A 16,238-nucleotide genomic window follows, 5' to 3' on the forward strand; every position below is an offset into this window, starting at 1 on the left:
TCCATTATTAAATAAAATAAAAATAAAAATCCGTGGATGGCATTTTTATCATCTATATGCTTAGGTGCCTGATTGTGATGCTTGGACATTTTTTATCTGATTTTCAAAATTTTACTTCATGGTTTTCGGGTCTGCAGCTCCCTGAGGCAGCTCTCTGCCTTCAGAGAGCTTTCTCTCAGCGCTCGCCGACGCCCATGTTGATGCACTGCCCAGCCTCCTCACTCCCCCACCCCAGCAGCGCTGAGCTTTTCAGCATGTGCTTCATGCTGGCTGGCCGTTAACTGGCCAGCCAGCGTGAAATTGCGGTCGGGGGCTGATTGCAGATAATTTAATTAATTGATTAAGGGCCGTAATAGGCCTCTTAATTGTCGGCGGGCGCGCTGCTATCTCTTGCACGTGCCCGCCAAACGAAATATCGTGAGAGTGCACGATGATGTAGGGACACTCGTCCAATGTCATCGTGCCCTATTTTTCTCCTGTTCGGGTCGGGAGTGCACCAGCCTGACGAGGGAAAAATTCTGCCCTTATTTTTCATGCAGAAATTGGGTGCAACAGGAACCAATTTCTCCTCATTGTTTGCTTTGGTGAGAATACTTATGCACTCATTCAAAACAGTCACCAATACTTTTATGCTTTCTTACGCTGTGGAGTACTTTATCATCAGGCATTACAAATTACTCAGACTATTGGAACATGCTACTGTCCTACCAATAAAAAGTGTAGTATACACTTCCAGTGCATTCTTTGCATTTCTCAGGATCACAAGGGCAAACACATTTCTGAATACACATTCTTACCAGTATAAGGGAGGTATTCTAGAATCACGGCATTGCATAGATAAGTACATTATATAAAATTTAAATATATATGTAAAAATAAAAATATAAGTTTCTAATAGTAAGTGCTAGGAAATAAAACACCTCAGGTACTTGTATGAGCTGCAAAATCATTGAAGCTTCATGATGGAGGATTACACAGCGATGATTCCAAATGCAACCTCAACACCATTTATCCATAATTCTACATGTATTTTTGTCACTTTCATTATTGGTTGCTGTAATTTAGTAATATCATTCAAAGAATAAGAGTGCTCTATATGTTTCTGGACTCAGATTTAATAAAGCTCAGCTGATTTCGTCACTGAGCACAGCATATTCTTAATTGTATTTTTCCTATTATATGCCATTATTATGATTAACAAATTTTGACCTTCTATGTGCAATAAAATCTGTGTCAAAATCTACAGCAAATGGATTTTACATAAATTAACATAAATATCAAGAATCACATGTGGAAAAGAAAACAATGCTGGGACTGGAATAGAAATTTGAATGATTGCCAATTTGAATAGCCTTACATTCAGCATTCATTCATATGGCTGCTGACGCTTTTCATTTTTGAAAGCTTTGAACTCACTTCAATTTCTCAGATTCACTGTGATTTACTTTATTTTCTTGCCAACCAGAAATTGCTGCACCATTTCTGAAACTCAATTTTGTCCTTCAGAAGTTAATCACCGTTTTTATCTTTACAAAGACATGCTGAATAAGTCTTATTTCCTAATGTGCATGCACACACAAGCAAACACCAACATACGCACGCACAAAAAATATGTTTGACCAAGTCACGGCCAGAGAAAAGGATTTGTTGCTCACTTTTCCCCTTCATAATGTACACACTAACTGTTGTTAGGATGATAAACAGCTCTGTCCAATTATCTGTACTCAAACTCTTCAACTTTTTTTCAGTCTGCAGGACTCCATCAGGACTAAAAACAACAATCCTCTGTACCTGAGGGAAAGCAGGAGTGTTCCAAAGATAATTACCTTGTCAGTTTTGTCATCTTCATCCTCCTCATACGCTATTAAACTCTCTTCTAACTCTTGCTGTTGAGAAGAAAGGCAGAAAGTGCAACGGTCATCAGCAATGAAAGGGAAACACCAAGTTAAGTTACTGGAATTATAATCAGGTTATGCTTTAAAAATAGCACTGGAAATAGATATAAATTTAAACTCCTTTTCAGGGACTTTGTTATAATATAGAATTCAATTTGCATACAGCAAGCTTCTCCACATGACAATGAGATAAATAGCCAAATAATCTGTTGTAGTGAGGTTGATTAAGGGATAAATAATGGCCAAGACACCAGAAATCCCCTGCTCTCTTTTGATTAGTGCCTAGAAATATTTGACATCCACCTCAGAGGGCAGATGGGATCTCAGTTTAACATTGGACCTGAAAGACACTGACTTCAAACTGCAGCACTCTCACCACTGAACTGAAGTGTCAATCTATATTAGACTGGTAATTTCTTTCAAGCTGCTCCCATTCTATTCCTGTAGCTTCACTGGAAGGGTGGCAGGAACCTTGTTTATACACATAAGAGAATTTCTGCTGCATTTAATTGGAAGCAAAGCTGTGGAAATTCCTGGCCTATATGCTCATGCATGTGGAATGGAACCTGAACTCGCCACTTTCTGACACAATGGTGAGGCTGCTACAACTGAACCAACACTGAGACCTCTGCTAAATTTGTGGGAATGAAACCAGACACAACTGGGAAAACACTTTTTTGCACAAAAAAGTTTCTGAATGCATGGCGGATGTAGAGACACAGGGAATTCATCTAACTCATAGTCAGTCAGCATCATTGCTGGTACAGGGTGTGATCCACAGTGACAGAATCAAAATAAATATACAACAAGCAACAGATACTGTGCCTTCAAATAAATACATGAACTGGGGCCAGAACTCATAATCAATAGGCAATAAAACAACAGTTAAAACAGTTAAACCAAATACAAGTAGGAACCTAGAGAAAAACTGGATGCAAAATGGAGAAGGCAAATGTGAGCAAAGCACGAGTACGGAACCAGGATTCTGCATCAAAATTTGCATCATCTAGATAAAAAACTGGCTGATACGTGGGAGCCAAGGAATCACACAAGGGAGGCTTGAAAAAATTACAATGCCAACATCAAAACTAGGAGGCTATAACTAACAGGAAAGATTGAACAGCTTTGGGCTCTGTTCTCCAGGAAAGGGAAGCCTGAGGTGTTACCTGATAGAGATTTCTGAGATATCGAAGATATTGTCACGGAGACCAAAATAAAGGGTCGTAAAGATAAGAGAGTCACTAATGATGCCACTAGGGAATTCAGGACAAAGGTCTTTACCCAGAAAATGGTTAGATTTTTTTTATAATCATGGGATGTGGGCATTTCTGGCAAGGCCAGCATTTATTACACATCCCTACTTGCCCTTGGTGGGCCACCTTCTTAAACTGCCGCAGACCGTGTTGTGTTACACCCACAATGTGCTTAGAATGTGGAATTTGCTACCACAAAGAGTGGCTGAGGTGAATCACATAAATGCATTTAAGGGGAAGCTGGATAAACACATAGAATGGATTAGAAGGTTACGCTGATAGGATTAGAAGAGGTTAGGGAGGGGAGTGGCGTGGAATGTAAACACTGGCATGGATCAGTTGGGCCGAATGACCTGCTTATGTATTCTACATACTATCTAAAAAAGATGATTCAAGAGAGAGAAAGGGAAAAAGCTATCACCGAGTCTGCTCTGAAACTGGCTGCTGGGAGATACATGCATGTGTTGTAAAATGATGACATGTAGCTTTAAGGGGGCTCTGAAGAAGAGTCATACAGACTCAAAACGTTAATTCTGTTTCTCTCTTCACAGATGCTGCCAGACCTGCTGAGTTTTTCCAGCATTTTGTTTTGTTATTTAAGAGGATATATCTTAAACTGCTGTCAAACACAACTATTACTGACACAGGATATTAAGTATTAGTCCCATGACTTTAGTCAGTCTGCAAGCAGCCGGAGTAGAGATTAGATGTACTATACTTAGCCTCTTAGTTAACACTATCTGTACATAGTCTTATTTTCAAATAAAGAACACATATTATTGTTTCACCAATCCTTGTGTATGACTGATATGTTTACATCAAAGAGAAGAACGATGCAACACATGATGAGGGGAAAAAGTGAATGATACTTTCCTCTACTTAAGTCTTGTCTAGATAACAGATCATATTTTGTTTGATTTAAAGATACCATTAAAGAAGGGTTATCTCCTTACGGGTTTTACTGGCATGCTCAGTCCCTGGGGCACATTGCTTAGAAACACTGCAATCAAATGCCGATTGACATACAAAGCCAAATTACAACAAATGCTACATTTGTTGCAGCACAAACATTATTGAAGCTAGGATCCAAATCTAAAATGAGTGAGGCCATATGCCTTTTGTTTGTGGTGTGTGAGCTGGGCCATGAAATTTGTATTCTCTCTTTGTTGGAACACTCCATCACCAGTAAGATAATCTATTCAGTGACCCAACTGTACCAACAAATAGGTGGAAACTGCAGCTAAGGCACCTGGACTGCAATTATCTAACTAGGTAGCATTACTGCTAAATAATTCTACCGAAGTATTCTCTTCTACTGACTTCAAAAAAAGGGCTTGGTGTCAGTTCACACCTGTTTCTGGTTTAACTTCTCTCCTATTTTCAACCCTGGTAGTGATCAGGTTTAAAGGCCTTGGCCTTTCACCTAGATTACTTAAGAAAAGATAAGGCAAAGGTACAGGGTATCAGCCTTCAAATATTCAACATCACAGAGAGGTAATAACAATTCGTACTCGTGATAGATACCCTGTTGCTCCCTCTGCTTCTACAAGGTATGTGTCTCAGCTGAGCCATTGGATTGGGGAAGTGGAAATTCTTCCCCTGAGGGAAATCAGAAACTGAGATTAATCTGTTCTACTACATGTAGGACATAGTACTTGATTCAAGATTGGCAATGGTATAGGCCTTGCAATCCAATGCCTGTCTTTAACCTCAGCGGTCAGTGGTCTAAGGTCATTCAACAAAGGAAGGGAAAATCTTACAAAAAGAGGGAAAATTGGAAACAAGTTTAAAATAGAAGTTAAACTCCTTAAAACATAGAGCAGAGGACAGAAAAGAAAATCATTCAGTGATGAAAGATATCCCTGACCCCTATTTTTCCCATTGGGTCGAGGGCACATCCATGATGTTGATGCATCTCTTTAGCTGAGTTGGGAACACATTTAACAACAACTGGTAAACGGCATTTGAGGATGCATCTGGGGCAGGCAGGTCATCTACTCCACTGTGGATGCACCCTGACTGTCACAATCCCAAGTCAGGCACAATGCATATTCCTGGCAGGCACTAATAGAATGCTGGCTGAGGTGATGAGCTGGTGATTTGCTGTGGCACCACACTGTAGGATAAGTGGGCCCAGGGAAAGAGGGAATTATGGATGAAAACTACAAAATGCTGCAATGGTTCTAGAGGCTAGTCCCTCTATTAAAATTTCAAATGTTCAACTCAAATCCCTTAGCAATGTTGAACACCAGGAATGCCCAGGCATTGATTCTGTCCACCATTTCTGGGAAACAACTGATGCGATATATTTTGAATACTGTTTTTCCCTCATATTCAGGGCATCATAATACACCTGCCTGTTTTGGGCCCAACATATTTCTTTCTGTACATTTACAGATGATGGAACAAGATCGTTTGTCAATCTATTGAACACAGGATAGAAAGTTGTCAATGTCCATTTCTTCATTTTTTTTACAGCAGCACTTAAATTGCACAGCGTGTCATCATTTGACAAACTTTTACACATCTCTGTATAACTCAAGCTTCCAATAAAACACTGTCAGCTGTTTAATTGACTTAAAGTAATATCAGTAACACCAACTTAATTACACAATTAAAATAGTTTGCAGCAGGTGGTGGAAATATTTTATTAAAAGGGAATGAAAGGCACATTATCTGGATTTACACTACAATTTGTAAACCTTTCTCACAATCCACAGCAAGGCTAATCCTTTGCTTACGAAGCAGAATGTGCACTTATGCAGCATCGAGTAGCTCAATATTTGCAATCTGCACATATTTGCATATGATGTAAAACCGACACTGGGAATCTCTTGAAATATCCTATACCACTGTGTAATTATTTACACCTTAAACCAGTTGATGAAATGAGGTAACGATGGAAATCATGGTTGTGCTTTCCTACTGATGCATTGACAGGTTATAGACTGGGGAATAACAGAAATATTGGATTCACTACTGTCTTAAATTAATTAAATTGCAGTGTGTGTAACAAATCAATCACAATTCATCTTCAAATATTACTCACTATTTGGTACTGTTTATTTAAAGGCACAGGTCACTTTTGTTTTCTCCAATCTCTGAATGTACAAATCATGTGGAAGATTTTTTTGATGTTCCTGACTAGTTCCCAATGACAAGTATAGCTACATTTGAATAATATCATAGCTGGACTATTAATCTATGATGGAAAACCTCAGTGGTACAACTTGACATAAACACAAAAGCATTCCACATATCACAGAGACTCCATTCTCTTATGGTTTGGATATCTTACAGCATCATTAATTACCTAATTATCCTAAATCCTAAAACTAACCTTCTACGTATTCAAGTAATCAACTGACTCTTGATAGTTACATAATACCGTTATCAAAATCAAAACCAAGATTACAACTAAATCTCTGCACATACAAAAGTCTTTACTGTGGTCTTAAATGACAAAACAATATCTACATTTGCTGCCACTTCTCGCTTTCCAGGATCATGGTAACAGCAGCTTTTATCCATGATCCATCCTTTACTTTCCTCTGTAGTCCAGGTTTCAAGCATAACCACCTTACAACCTATGTTCCACAGAGCAAAGCGCTTGGGGTTTGTCACAATGGCAAGTGAAAAGAATGCCAAGTGTTTCACCTTTTTCTTTATTTTCAATGAGTGGGAGAGAGGGCTAGAAGAGATTCCAACAGCTCGTAGGACATAGACTAAAAAACTGTTCAAACTTATTTCACTCATGACACTATAGCTAAGGGCTGAATTTTTGCTCCTAAGTTGGCAGCACCTTTTAGACAGCCCACCTCGGCACTTGGCAGCCCCTGTTTCCACTATTTCCAGGGAGGTGGGTGATAACTGGAGTCAGCCTGCCACTGGAAACAGTGGGGAGGCAGCCACACCAGCTGCTGGGCGCTGAGCCAGGCTGTTTAAAAAGCCATGCTTCGGTGCAGTGGGACTTCATCTCAGTTATGAAAAAAGCAATAAAACCAAAAACAGCCTGCTAGCCCTCATGCCACAAACCCTCTCACTCCCCATGCCCCATCCATGCCAATTCATGCCACCTCATGCCCTCTACTCAGCCCCCATGACCCCTCCTACCCTCCATGCCAAGCTCTGCCTCTCTACACACCCCCATGGCCCTTATAGCCCCGATGTCAACTTAATGCTAGCTCATGCCAACCCCTGCCTCCCACCCTTTGCACTTTCACCCTCCATGCCAAATCACCCAGTATCCATCATGGGCAGACCTCAGGAGCCACGGTGAGATGAAATAAAGTGGTTCTAAGTATCTATTGTGGACTTCACCATTAAAACAAAATCTCCCATTGCTAAAAATCCATTTAATACATTTAAATCCCTTCAAACACTTAATCCCTTATGAAAATAAACATTTCATTCAAGTACTTAATCCCTGATAAAACAAGCATTTGTATTCATAGTCGCACATCAAAAATTTATAACCACTTGCAGCTGTCAATCAAACTGTGAACTTAGAGGCCCCCCACTGTGATAATGATAGTTTGAGGAATCAGTCATGCAGTACTCATTCAATAATGAAGCCCTCAGGTTTATGTCAATAGACATAGTGGGATGAATTTTACACTGATCGGGCAGGTATGCACCTGACCCTATTGGACATGTAATCATGTGAGATGTTGTCAGGCGAATGTTCTGATGTCATCCTGCGCTCGCACGATATTTTGGTTGGCGGGCACCGCAATAGTTGGAAGCGTGCTCGCCGACGGCAATTAAGTCCATTAACAGCGCAATTGTCTGTCAATTTACGTAGCCCATCCAACCTTGTGGTTTGCGAATTGGCCAGGTGGCCTTTACGTTTTTCAGCAAACCTCATCCAAGGGCGGGATGAGGTTTCTGTTATTAAATAAAATAAAAATATAAATCTGTGGACAGGTTTTTTATAATCTATATGTTCAGGTACCTGATTGTGATGCTTGGACATTTTTTCCCTGATTTTAAAAACTTTATTTCCTGGGTTTTGGGTCTTTAGCCCCCTGAGGCAGCTCTTTGCCTTCAGGGAACTTTCTGTCAGCGCTCACCCACACCCACATTGATGTCATCGTCCACCCTCCTCCTGCCCCCATCCCAGCAGCGCTGAGCTTTTCAGCACACACTTCATGCTGGCTGGCCTTTAATTGGCCAGCCAGTGTGAAATCACGGTTGGGGGCCGATCGTGGTCAGTGGTCTGTTTCCTGACTGTTCCAGGACTCGCCGGTTGCGCCCGCCACTGAGCTGAAATTTCGGGCCAGTGAAATTGTAAGTAGCCACTACAGCAGACTTTTTTTTTATTTTGAAGGGCTTTGAAATTTAAATGCCTTTACAGCTTGACAGTTCCAATTAGCTTATCCACTTTTTATGCACATTCATGTCTATGTTTAACAACCCGAAAGGGCACCTTAACTCTCCCAGAGGCAATTGACCTCTCCCAAAGGGCACTTGACCTCTCCCAAAGGGCACCTTACCTTTCCCTAAGTGGCACCTGAACCTATCCAAAAGGGTTCCTTAACTTTCCAAAAGGGAACCCTACCTCTCCAAATGACTCCAGCAGCTTTAGTCCTTTTGCTCAAATGTCAAAAGCCCACAAGTCATGTTTTGCACATTCCACTAATGGAAATAGAATCTGCTTGAAGGCAGCTGCAATCTTACATTTGCAGCTGTCTCTGTGAACCATGAATGTGCAAACTATGACCCAAACCATTCCACACCCTGGTGAAAATGGTAGGTTCGGGTCGGGACTTCCAGAATTAGGGTTCTGGCGCCATTTTGGCTAAGTCTGGCCCTTCTGTCCCCATGGAAATTCGGGCTTAAGTGTCAGCTGGATTGAAATATTGCACCTAAAAGAAAAAGAAGTCTTTGCTAAATTATAATGCTACCTCAGAAAATTAAAAAAGGGATAAAATGATTGGCATTGCATTGGTGGAGGAGCATTTAAATAATTGATGTAACTCCAAAATCACATTGAAGAACAGCAATTAATTTTCCACGCTGTACAATAATTGATTAGGGAGGTTATAAATGACTCCTTGAAAATAACCAGCATCATTTATGAATGCATGAATTAATTCAGATTATTTATATAAAATTAAAAGGCTCTTCTCAGCCAATAATAATAATCAAGACTTAATCCTATTCAATTTTTTTTACTCAAGCCTTTTAAAAGTGTCGATGTGGTTAGCATAAAATGTAATTTTAAAGTAAGCATGTGAACTTGTTGATAAAAACAAAGGCTGATTTTCCCAACAGTCCATCTTTTTGAGGGAGAGAGTAGAAAAGTTTTATTTAGTTCAATAATTTTTATTTTTTAAGAATTGTGGTTAGCTTTTGTGATATATTCAGCTTTATTAGTATGACATTTGGATCTGAAGTTAAATGGTTTACTTCCACTGTTTCATGAAATACTTACAAGAAAGTAAACTAATGCTTTTCCTATTGCTTAAAAATAAACACAAGCTAAAACTAATGCAAGGTCAAACTCAACGCTTTTTCTGAAGGAAAACAATGCTTTTATTCAACTCATTTGATTTTGACCAACTGAATTGCATTTTTCACGATCATAATGTACAGTTAAATGTCTTGCATCCATTCACGGTCCACAATATTATAAGGCACTCTGAGATGGCTCTCTATAGGTGAGGAGCACTACAGAAATGTAAATAGTTGTAGTTTCATAAGTGAGTGCATTTAAAACACTTATGTTAGAATCCAGGCAAATAGAAAAGAATGTTCTGCCGTTTAATTTTTTATCCTGACTTGAAAGTCTATCAAAAGACAAAATATCTCCTTTGTTTCAAAAAATATTCAATAAAAGAAGTCTGAATAAATTTAAAAATTGATGACTTTATTGAAAGTTAAAATGGATTCAGGAAAATGACTCTAACCTCATGGTACCAAAGATTTGGGTGGGAGATCAATTAATCTAGCTGGCCTGGACTTGATTTCTCCATGACCCATGGCACATAAATAGATCACAACGTATGTTTGTGTGGGAATTGATTTACATTTTATGTGTGTAAATGTAATAATAGGTTATTGACATTGTATGGATTGAGGTCTGTCTAGAAACATTGAGGTCAGTCCATAGCACCTATGGTTCAGCTGACTTCACATAGAGTCAATAACCTAGTTATTAGTCATTTTGATCAGTCTCTTTTACAATGCACAGTCAGTTTGTCAAAAACCGTAGAGATTTACTAACCTGTGACCACTTCTCATTAACCTTTTGGCTGCTGACTTTGTAGGAATTTTGCTATTTATGCTACTTTCTTATTTTAAAGTTTTGTTAAGTCAGTGGGGGTGAAATTGGCCTTCAGAAGTTGTGCAAAATGGGCAATGGCAAACCGGCAGCCCATTTTACACCACTCTTGGGGCTACATCTTCCAGTTGGCGAGTGGGGGGTTGCCAACGTGTAAAATGACGCGGGGATACGTCGGGCGTGCGTCCAACGTCACCCCGCGTCATTTAGATTTTGAGTTTGGCGGGCGCACAGCCGAGTTAGCTGCACGCCCGCCGAACTTTCAAAGGCCTATTAAGGCCATTAAAAAAGTTATTAAACTGATTAATGGACCTGCCTGTCCAACCTTAAGGTTGGCAGGCAGACGAAGAGGCCAGGTGGCCTTCAGAAAAAACATGAAACCTCGTTCACAGGTGGGATGAGGTTTCATGAGGGTATTAAAATTTGTATGAAATGCCTAAATAAAAGAAATTGACATGTCCCAGCTCATGTGACAGTGTTACATGAGGGGACATGTCAATCATTTTTTTTCTTGACTTTATTCACTGTTTGAAACCTGAGCCAACCTGCTGAGTCAGGGAGATCTGTGCGCTCTTTTGTGCGCATGCGCGAAAGAGTGCACTTCTGGCTCAGGGAATCCCCCCCCCCCACCCGCACAGGGAGCGCAAAGCACTTCCTGGCGCACGTCACGCTGGATGGGTCTTAATTGGCCCGCCCACGTGAAATAGTGGCGTGCCCGCTCGCGCCCGCTCCCACACAACCCTCCCCGACGGGAGGAAGACCCTGCCTTTGATTTACTTTTCCTAAAAGATCAATTTCATCCCCTATGGGTCAATGATGAATAGGAAAATACTGATCAAATAAAACAAATAAAATAAAACCATAATATTATGAATGCAGAGAATTTGTAAAATAGGTGTTATTAAGGATTCCTCTTTAGTTTCTGTCCTTTGCAGGCTTTGAAGTTTGTAAACATTGGAGCTTTATCACATTTGTACAAAACAAGTATCAGGTGGGTTAAAAGAAATGGAGGTCAATTTTGATGTATGCTTAGCCTTCCCATCTCCCTCTTCCTGCCTAACGATGTCTGTGGGGTGAGGTACTTTGGACCCTAATGTAAAACAAACTTGAGATGCATGAACTGTGGAGTCTCCATGCTGCCAGTCTTCACATCATTATTGCTGGCTTCAGGTGGGAGTCAGAATGTTAATGAGACCTGGGAGTTATAATGTCCCGGCCCTCTTGCTGTGAGGTGCCGCATTGATCATTGTCCACTTCAGCCCCCACATCCCCGATTCCTGCCCCAAGGTAAAATCAAGGCTAAGAAACCTGGGAGTTTGATGTGTTTTCTTCAGCACTTCTAGGCACTTAGCTGCAGTAACTCTGCAATAATCAATAAAAAACAAATAATGCTCAAGACCAAAATAATGAAAGGAACCTGTCCTATGAATTAAATAGTTCTTGTAAAATGAGTAGGATTGACTATGCCTTCTATTATTTAAAGATCTAATTTCCTTGTGATTTCTAAATCTTATCAACTCTTTAAATAAGATTGCAAGGATCTGACAAATTATTGTGAAACGGTATTATATTGTAAGATAACGTTGCATTTAAAGAACACAGTCAATCAGAATGAAGAGTCATAGTGTTTTAAATGCACTAACAAATCACCAAATGTTGCAAAGAGTAGTTGATGGCAGGCGTTGCTAGTTTTGAGAGTAAGTTAAAGATTTGGGGGAGTGAATTTCCAGAGGAGTTCCAAGGTTCTTCCACTGAATTTGGGGCAGAGAGAGAGGGTGAACTCCACTGGAAACTCTCTCTCCATTAACATGAGTAAGAGTTAAGGCCTGTGAATGTGACAATAGAAACAGGCAAATCTTTATGAACCTAAGAATTCATTGAAGGAATTGCAGAGTGAAAATTTTCATGACAAAAGAATTTTTCTACACTGCATTGTAAAAATTGCTCCATATGATTGTGGATTTATTACTATCATTTACATGCCAAATTTGGCAGGTTATTTTAACTTGTCATTTTGGAGAAGTCAACCTTTATTTTTGCTGAATGACAGCTGAGAAAATGCCTTGCCCAAAGCACCACTTAGTGATGGCACAGATACCACAGGAGGATCTTCACTGGGATGACAAATATTCTCAACTGTCAGCTGGTGAACAAAAATCAGACCGATGTCATGCCAACTCATCAGCTACATTTTGGTGTTGGGATTTTCATTCTGTGCTTTTTATTGTTCACTTGTTCCTTTTTCTGATCCGCTTGAGATGGACTTTGAATATAAACAGCACATCTGTTACAAATTTCACCATATATGTTACTCAGATCATCAGGATAAAGGGTTTTCTCTGTTATGCTTGGCAAATGTTCAGCAGGAGGAAAAAAAGTAGTTATTTCATGAACAATGTCTCCCTCTGCAGGACTAGCTTTACACACTGACTTTCTGAAGCTAGAGCATGAATTATTCACCATTAATAAATTCAGCACTGATGTTGCACAGTGTACGTAAAATATATCGGCTTCAAAGTTCAATGATGCACATGTGACTAATGTGCAAATTGGCTAGCAACTTGTGGGGAGGAAGAAATACCCCATGAATTGTGAATTGCCACAAGTTACTGGGCGATTTCTGCTGCACCACCATTGCGAAAATGGCATCTTATCCTTAATCTGCCCAAGGTTTATGCATTTGCCCATTAAATTCACCAGAGAAAGTTAAGTCCTGTAACTATAACACTGTAAGTACCCTTTCAACAATCAACTTATCAGTAAAATACGAATGTCCAGAAATAGTGTTCTGTGATATCAGCACAAAATAAAATAAATTGATTAAATTCTGTTTAAAAGCAATCGAATTTCACACAAAGTAGTTAGGGCATCAGTACAATAATATCGCAGAGCAAGATTTCTAGGCAACAGAGTTCAATAAGAGATGATAATCAAAGTAATACCAGTCAATAATCAGAGTAATACCACAAACACTATTCTCATTTCTGCATTCCACCACTATTATGGTTTGCAGCATAATTTATTATGGCAAAACTGTGAAACTGGCAACAACTCCTCTATGTGCAGTTAAAAGCAGAAATTCGGAAGTCAGTGATTCTACTCTTCTTCTAGGGTGTGCTGTTGAATTACCCTCAAATTGCAATCAATTAGACATCACTGAATTGATGGGAACTGACATTTATACAGTGTTAATCTCACTATAAAATTCCTTGAAAAAGTTACACCTTGTTGAATGAGGTATAACTGGGTTTTTTAATAGTGTATTAAATTCATGGCCTGAATTTTTCGCTTATTCAGCACGCGCAATTAGCGGGCCCGGGAGCGGATGGGAAATGGGCCCCCGACTGCGATCAGCCCCCGACCGCGATTTCAGCGTGAAACGCGCACTGAGAAAGGTTCATCATTGCCAGTGGGGGTGGGAAGAGGGCGTGCACTGAGGTCACTGCAGGTGCTGGTGAGCGCTTCCATTGAGCTCCCTGAAGGCAGGCAGCTGCCTCAGGGAGCTGCAGACCTCCACAGAATAAACAAAACAACAAAAATGCTGCAAAATATATTCATGCAGCACAATCAAGCATCTGAAAGCATATCTCATAAAAAAACAGTCCTCTGATATCTCTTTTTATTTTATTTCCCCATGGAGGTTTCATCCCTCCCTGGATCGAGGTTTGAGCAAAAATGTAAAGGCCACCTGGCCGATTGGCTCGTCTGCCAACCGTAAAAGTGGACAGGCCACAAAAAATCACTTTCAATTGCCTCCTTAATAACTATTGCGAAGAAACCTTTCGAGCCCTGAAAACCTTTTTTTATATTTCTGAAGTGTTAAATTTCTCCACTATGATAATTTTTAAAAAATTATTATTTTTACAGAATGTATGATATTTCAGTTTCTACCTAATTACATTTGCATATCCCAATCATTTATTTTGCTCTCTGTAAAATGTAATTAAAAGCGAAGGATAATCGGGGCATTTTACTTCCTAGCTCGTTGTCTATGAGAATACTTCCATGCAATTGTTGTTTAACTTATTTGATGCTATCATCTTTGCTGGACATCTGGAGATCCCCTTGACATTGGCGCTGGATTCAAACTAACAGTGGTGAACAGTTATTTTTTGGACTGGTGGAAAGTATGCATTTGGGTTCCCGAAAGATCGATACCAGGACCACTGCTTTTCTTGATATACATTAATGACCTAGACTTGGATGTGCAGGGCACAATTTCAAAATTTGCAGATGACGCAAAACTTGGAATTACTGTGAACTGTGAAGAGGACATTGATAGACTTCATGATGACACAGACAGACTTGTTGAATGGGTGGACATATGGCAGATGAAATTTAATGCAGAGAAGTGTGAACTGATATATTTTGATAAGGAGAACGAGGAGAGGCATTATAACATAAAGTGTGCAATTCTAAAGGGGGTGCAGAACAGACAGACCTTGTGGTATATGCACACAAGCTGTTGAAGATAGCAGGGCAGGTTGAGAAAATGTTTAAAAAGGCATATGGGATCCTGGGCTCTATAAATAGAAGCATAGGGCAACATTTTACCCTCGTCGGGGGAGGAAGTGCAGGAGCGGGCGGCCCTCCAATCGGCGCCCCCGAGCCGCCATTTTTCATGGGCAGGCCAATCAAGGCCAGACCAGTGTGACGTCCGCATGGAAGCGCTATGCGCTTCCTCTGCGGGTGGGGGGCCCGTCCACTTTTACGGTTGGCAGACAGGCCAATCGGCCAGGTGGCCTTTACATTTTTGCTCAAACCTCGATCCAGGGAGGGATGAAATCTCCATGGGGAAAAAAAATAAGAGATATCGGGGGACTGTTTTTTTATGAGATATGCTTTCAGATGCTTGATTGTGCTGCATGAATATATTTTGCAGCATTTTTGTTGTTTTGTTTATTCTGTGGAGGTGGGGGGGTGGGTGTCACATGCGTACAAAGGAGCACTCCGATCTCCCTGAGACTAAGTGCTGCCTCGGGGAGATTGGTTCCCAAAGTGAAAAAGTTATTCTGTTGAAAATTTCATTTACCATCCATGTCCCATCATGTGACAATGTCACATGAGTTGGGACATGGACATAACTTTAAATAAAAGTGAATCTTAATTTTTTAATTCAGTCATGAAACCTCATCCCTCCCGTGGATGAGGTTTCATGCTTTTTCAGGTGGCTGCCAGTGCTCCCGACCTGCCCGCCAGCCTTAAGGTTGGACGGGCAGGTCCACTAATTGGTTTAATTGTTTTTTGAATGGCTTCAATAGACCGTTGACACGTTGGCGGGAGCACAGCTGATCTGGCTGCACCCCCGCCGACCTGAAATACAAATGAGCGGGATGACATTGGGAGTTCCACCCAACGTTATTCCACGTCATTTACCCCCGCTCGCCGACGGGAATCTTCTTCCCATAGAGTATAAAATCACGGCAGTTATGGTGAACCTTTATAAAACATTGGTTCGGCCTCAACAGGAGTATTATGTCCAATCCTGGGAGCTACACTTTAGGTAAGATGTAAAGGCTTTTGAGAGGGTGCAGAAAAGATTTATGAGAATAGTTCCAGGGGTGAGGGACATCAGTTAAGTGAATAGATTGGAGAAGAGAAGATTAAGAGGAGATTTGATAGAGGCATTCAAAATCTAAAGGAAATTGGATAAGCACCTGTAGAGAAAAAATTTGCAGTGCTATGGGGAAAGACGAGAGAGCAGTGCTAGCTGATTTGCTCTTGCAGAGAGTCGGCTGAAAGGCCTCCTGTGCTGTAACCAATCTATGATTTTATTCTATAAATTGGTTGGGCAGCACAGATGTG

The 16,238-nt window shown here is 40.4% G+C and overlaps 1 protein-coding gene across 9 annotated transcripts in view; it reads right to left on the reverse strand.

Moving 5' to 3' along the window:
* Positions 1-16,238, reverse strand: part of mctp1a (multiple C2 domains, transmembrane 1a) — a 576,914-nt gene that overhangs the window by 106,908 nt on the left and 453,768 nt on the right. For all 9 annotated transcript variants that reach the window (XR_013579823.1, XM_078565337.1, XM_078565331.1 and 6 more), the window contains one exon: positions 1,827-1,886. Coding sequence is in view for 8 of the 9 variants with exons in the window: in XM_078565337.1 (XP_078421463.1) it covers positions 1,827-1,886 (60 nt within the window). In the remaining variant the exon portion in view is untranslated. The remainder of the gene's footprint in view (positions 1-1,826; positions 1,887-16,238) is intronic.

This window comes from Cetorhinus maximus, chromosome 2 (assembly GCF_964194155.1).
Source record: "Cetorhinus maximus chromosome 2, sCetMax3.hap1.1, whole genome shotgun sequence".
In the NCBI taxonomy this organism is placed as follows: Eukaryota; Metazoa; Chordata; class Chondrichthyes; order Lamniformes; family Cetorhinidae; genus Cetorhinus; species Cetorhinus maximus.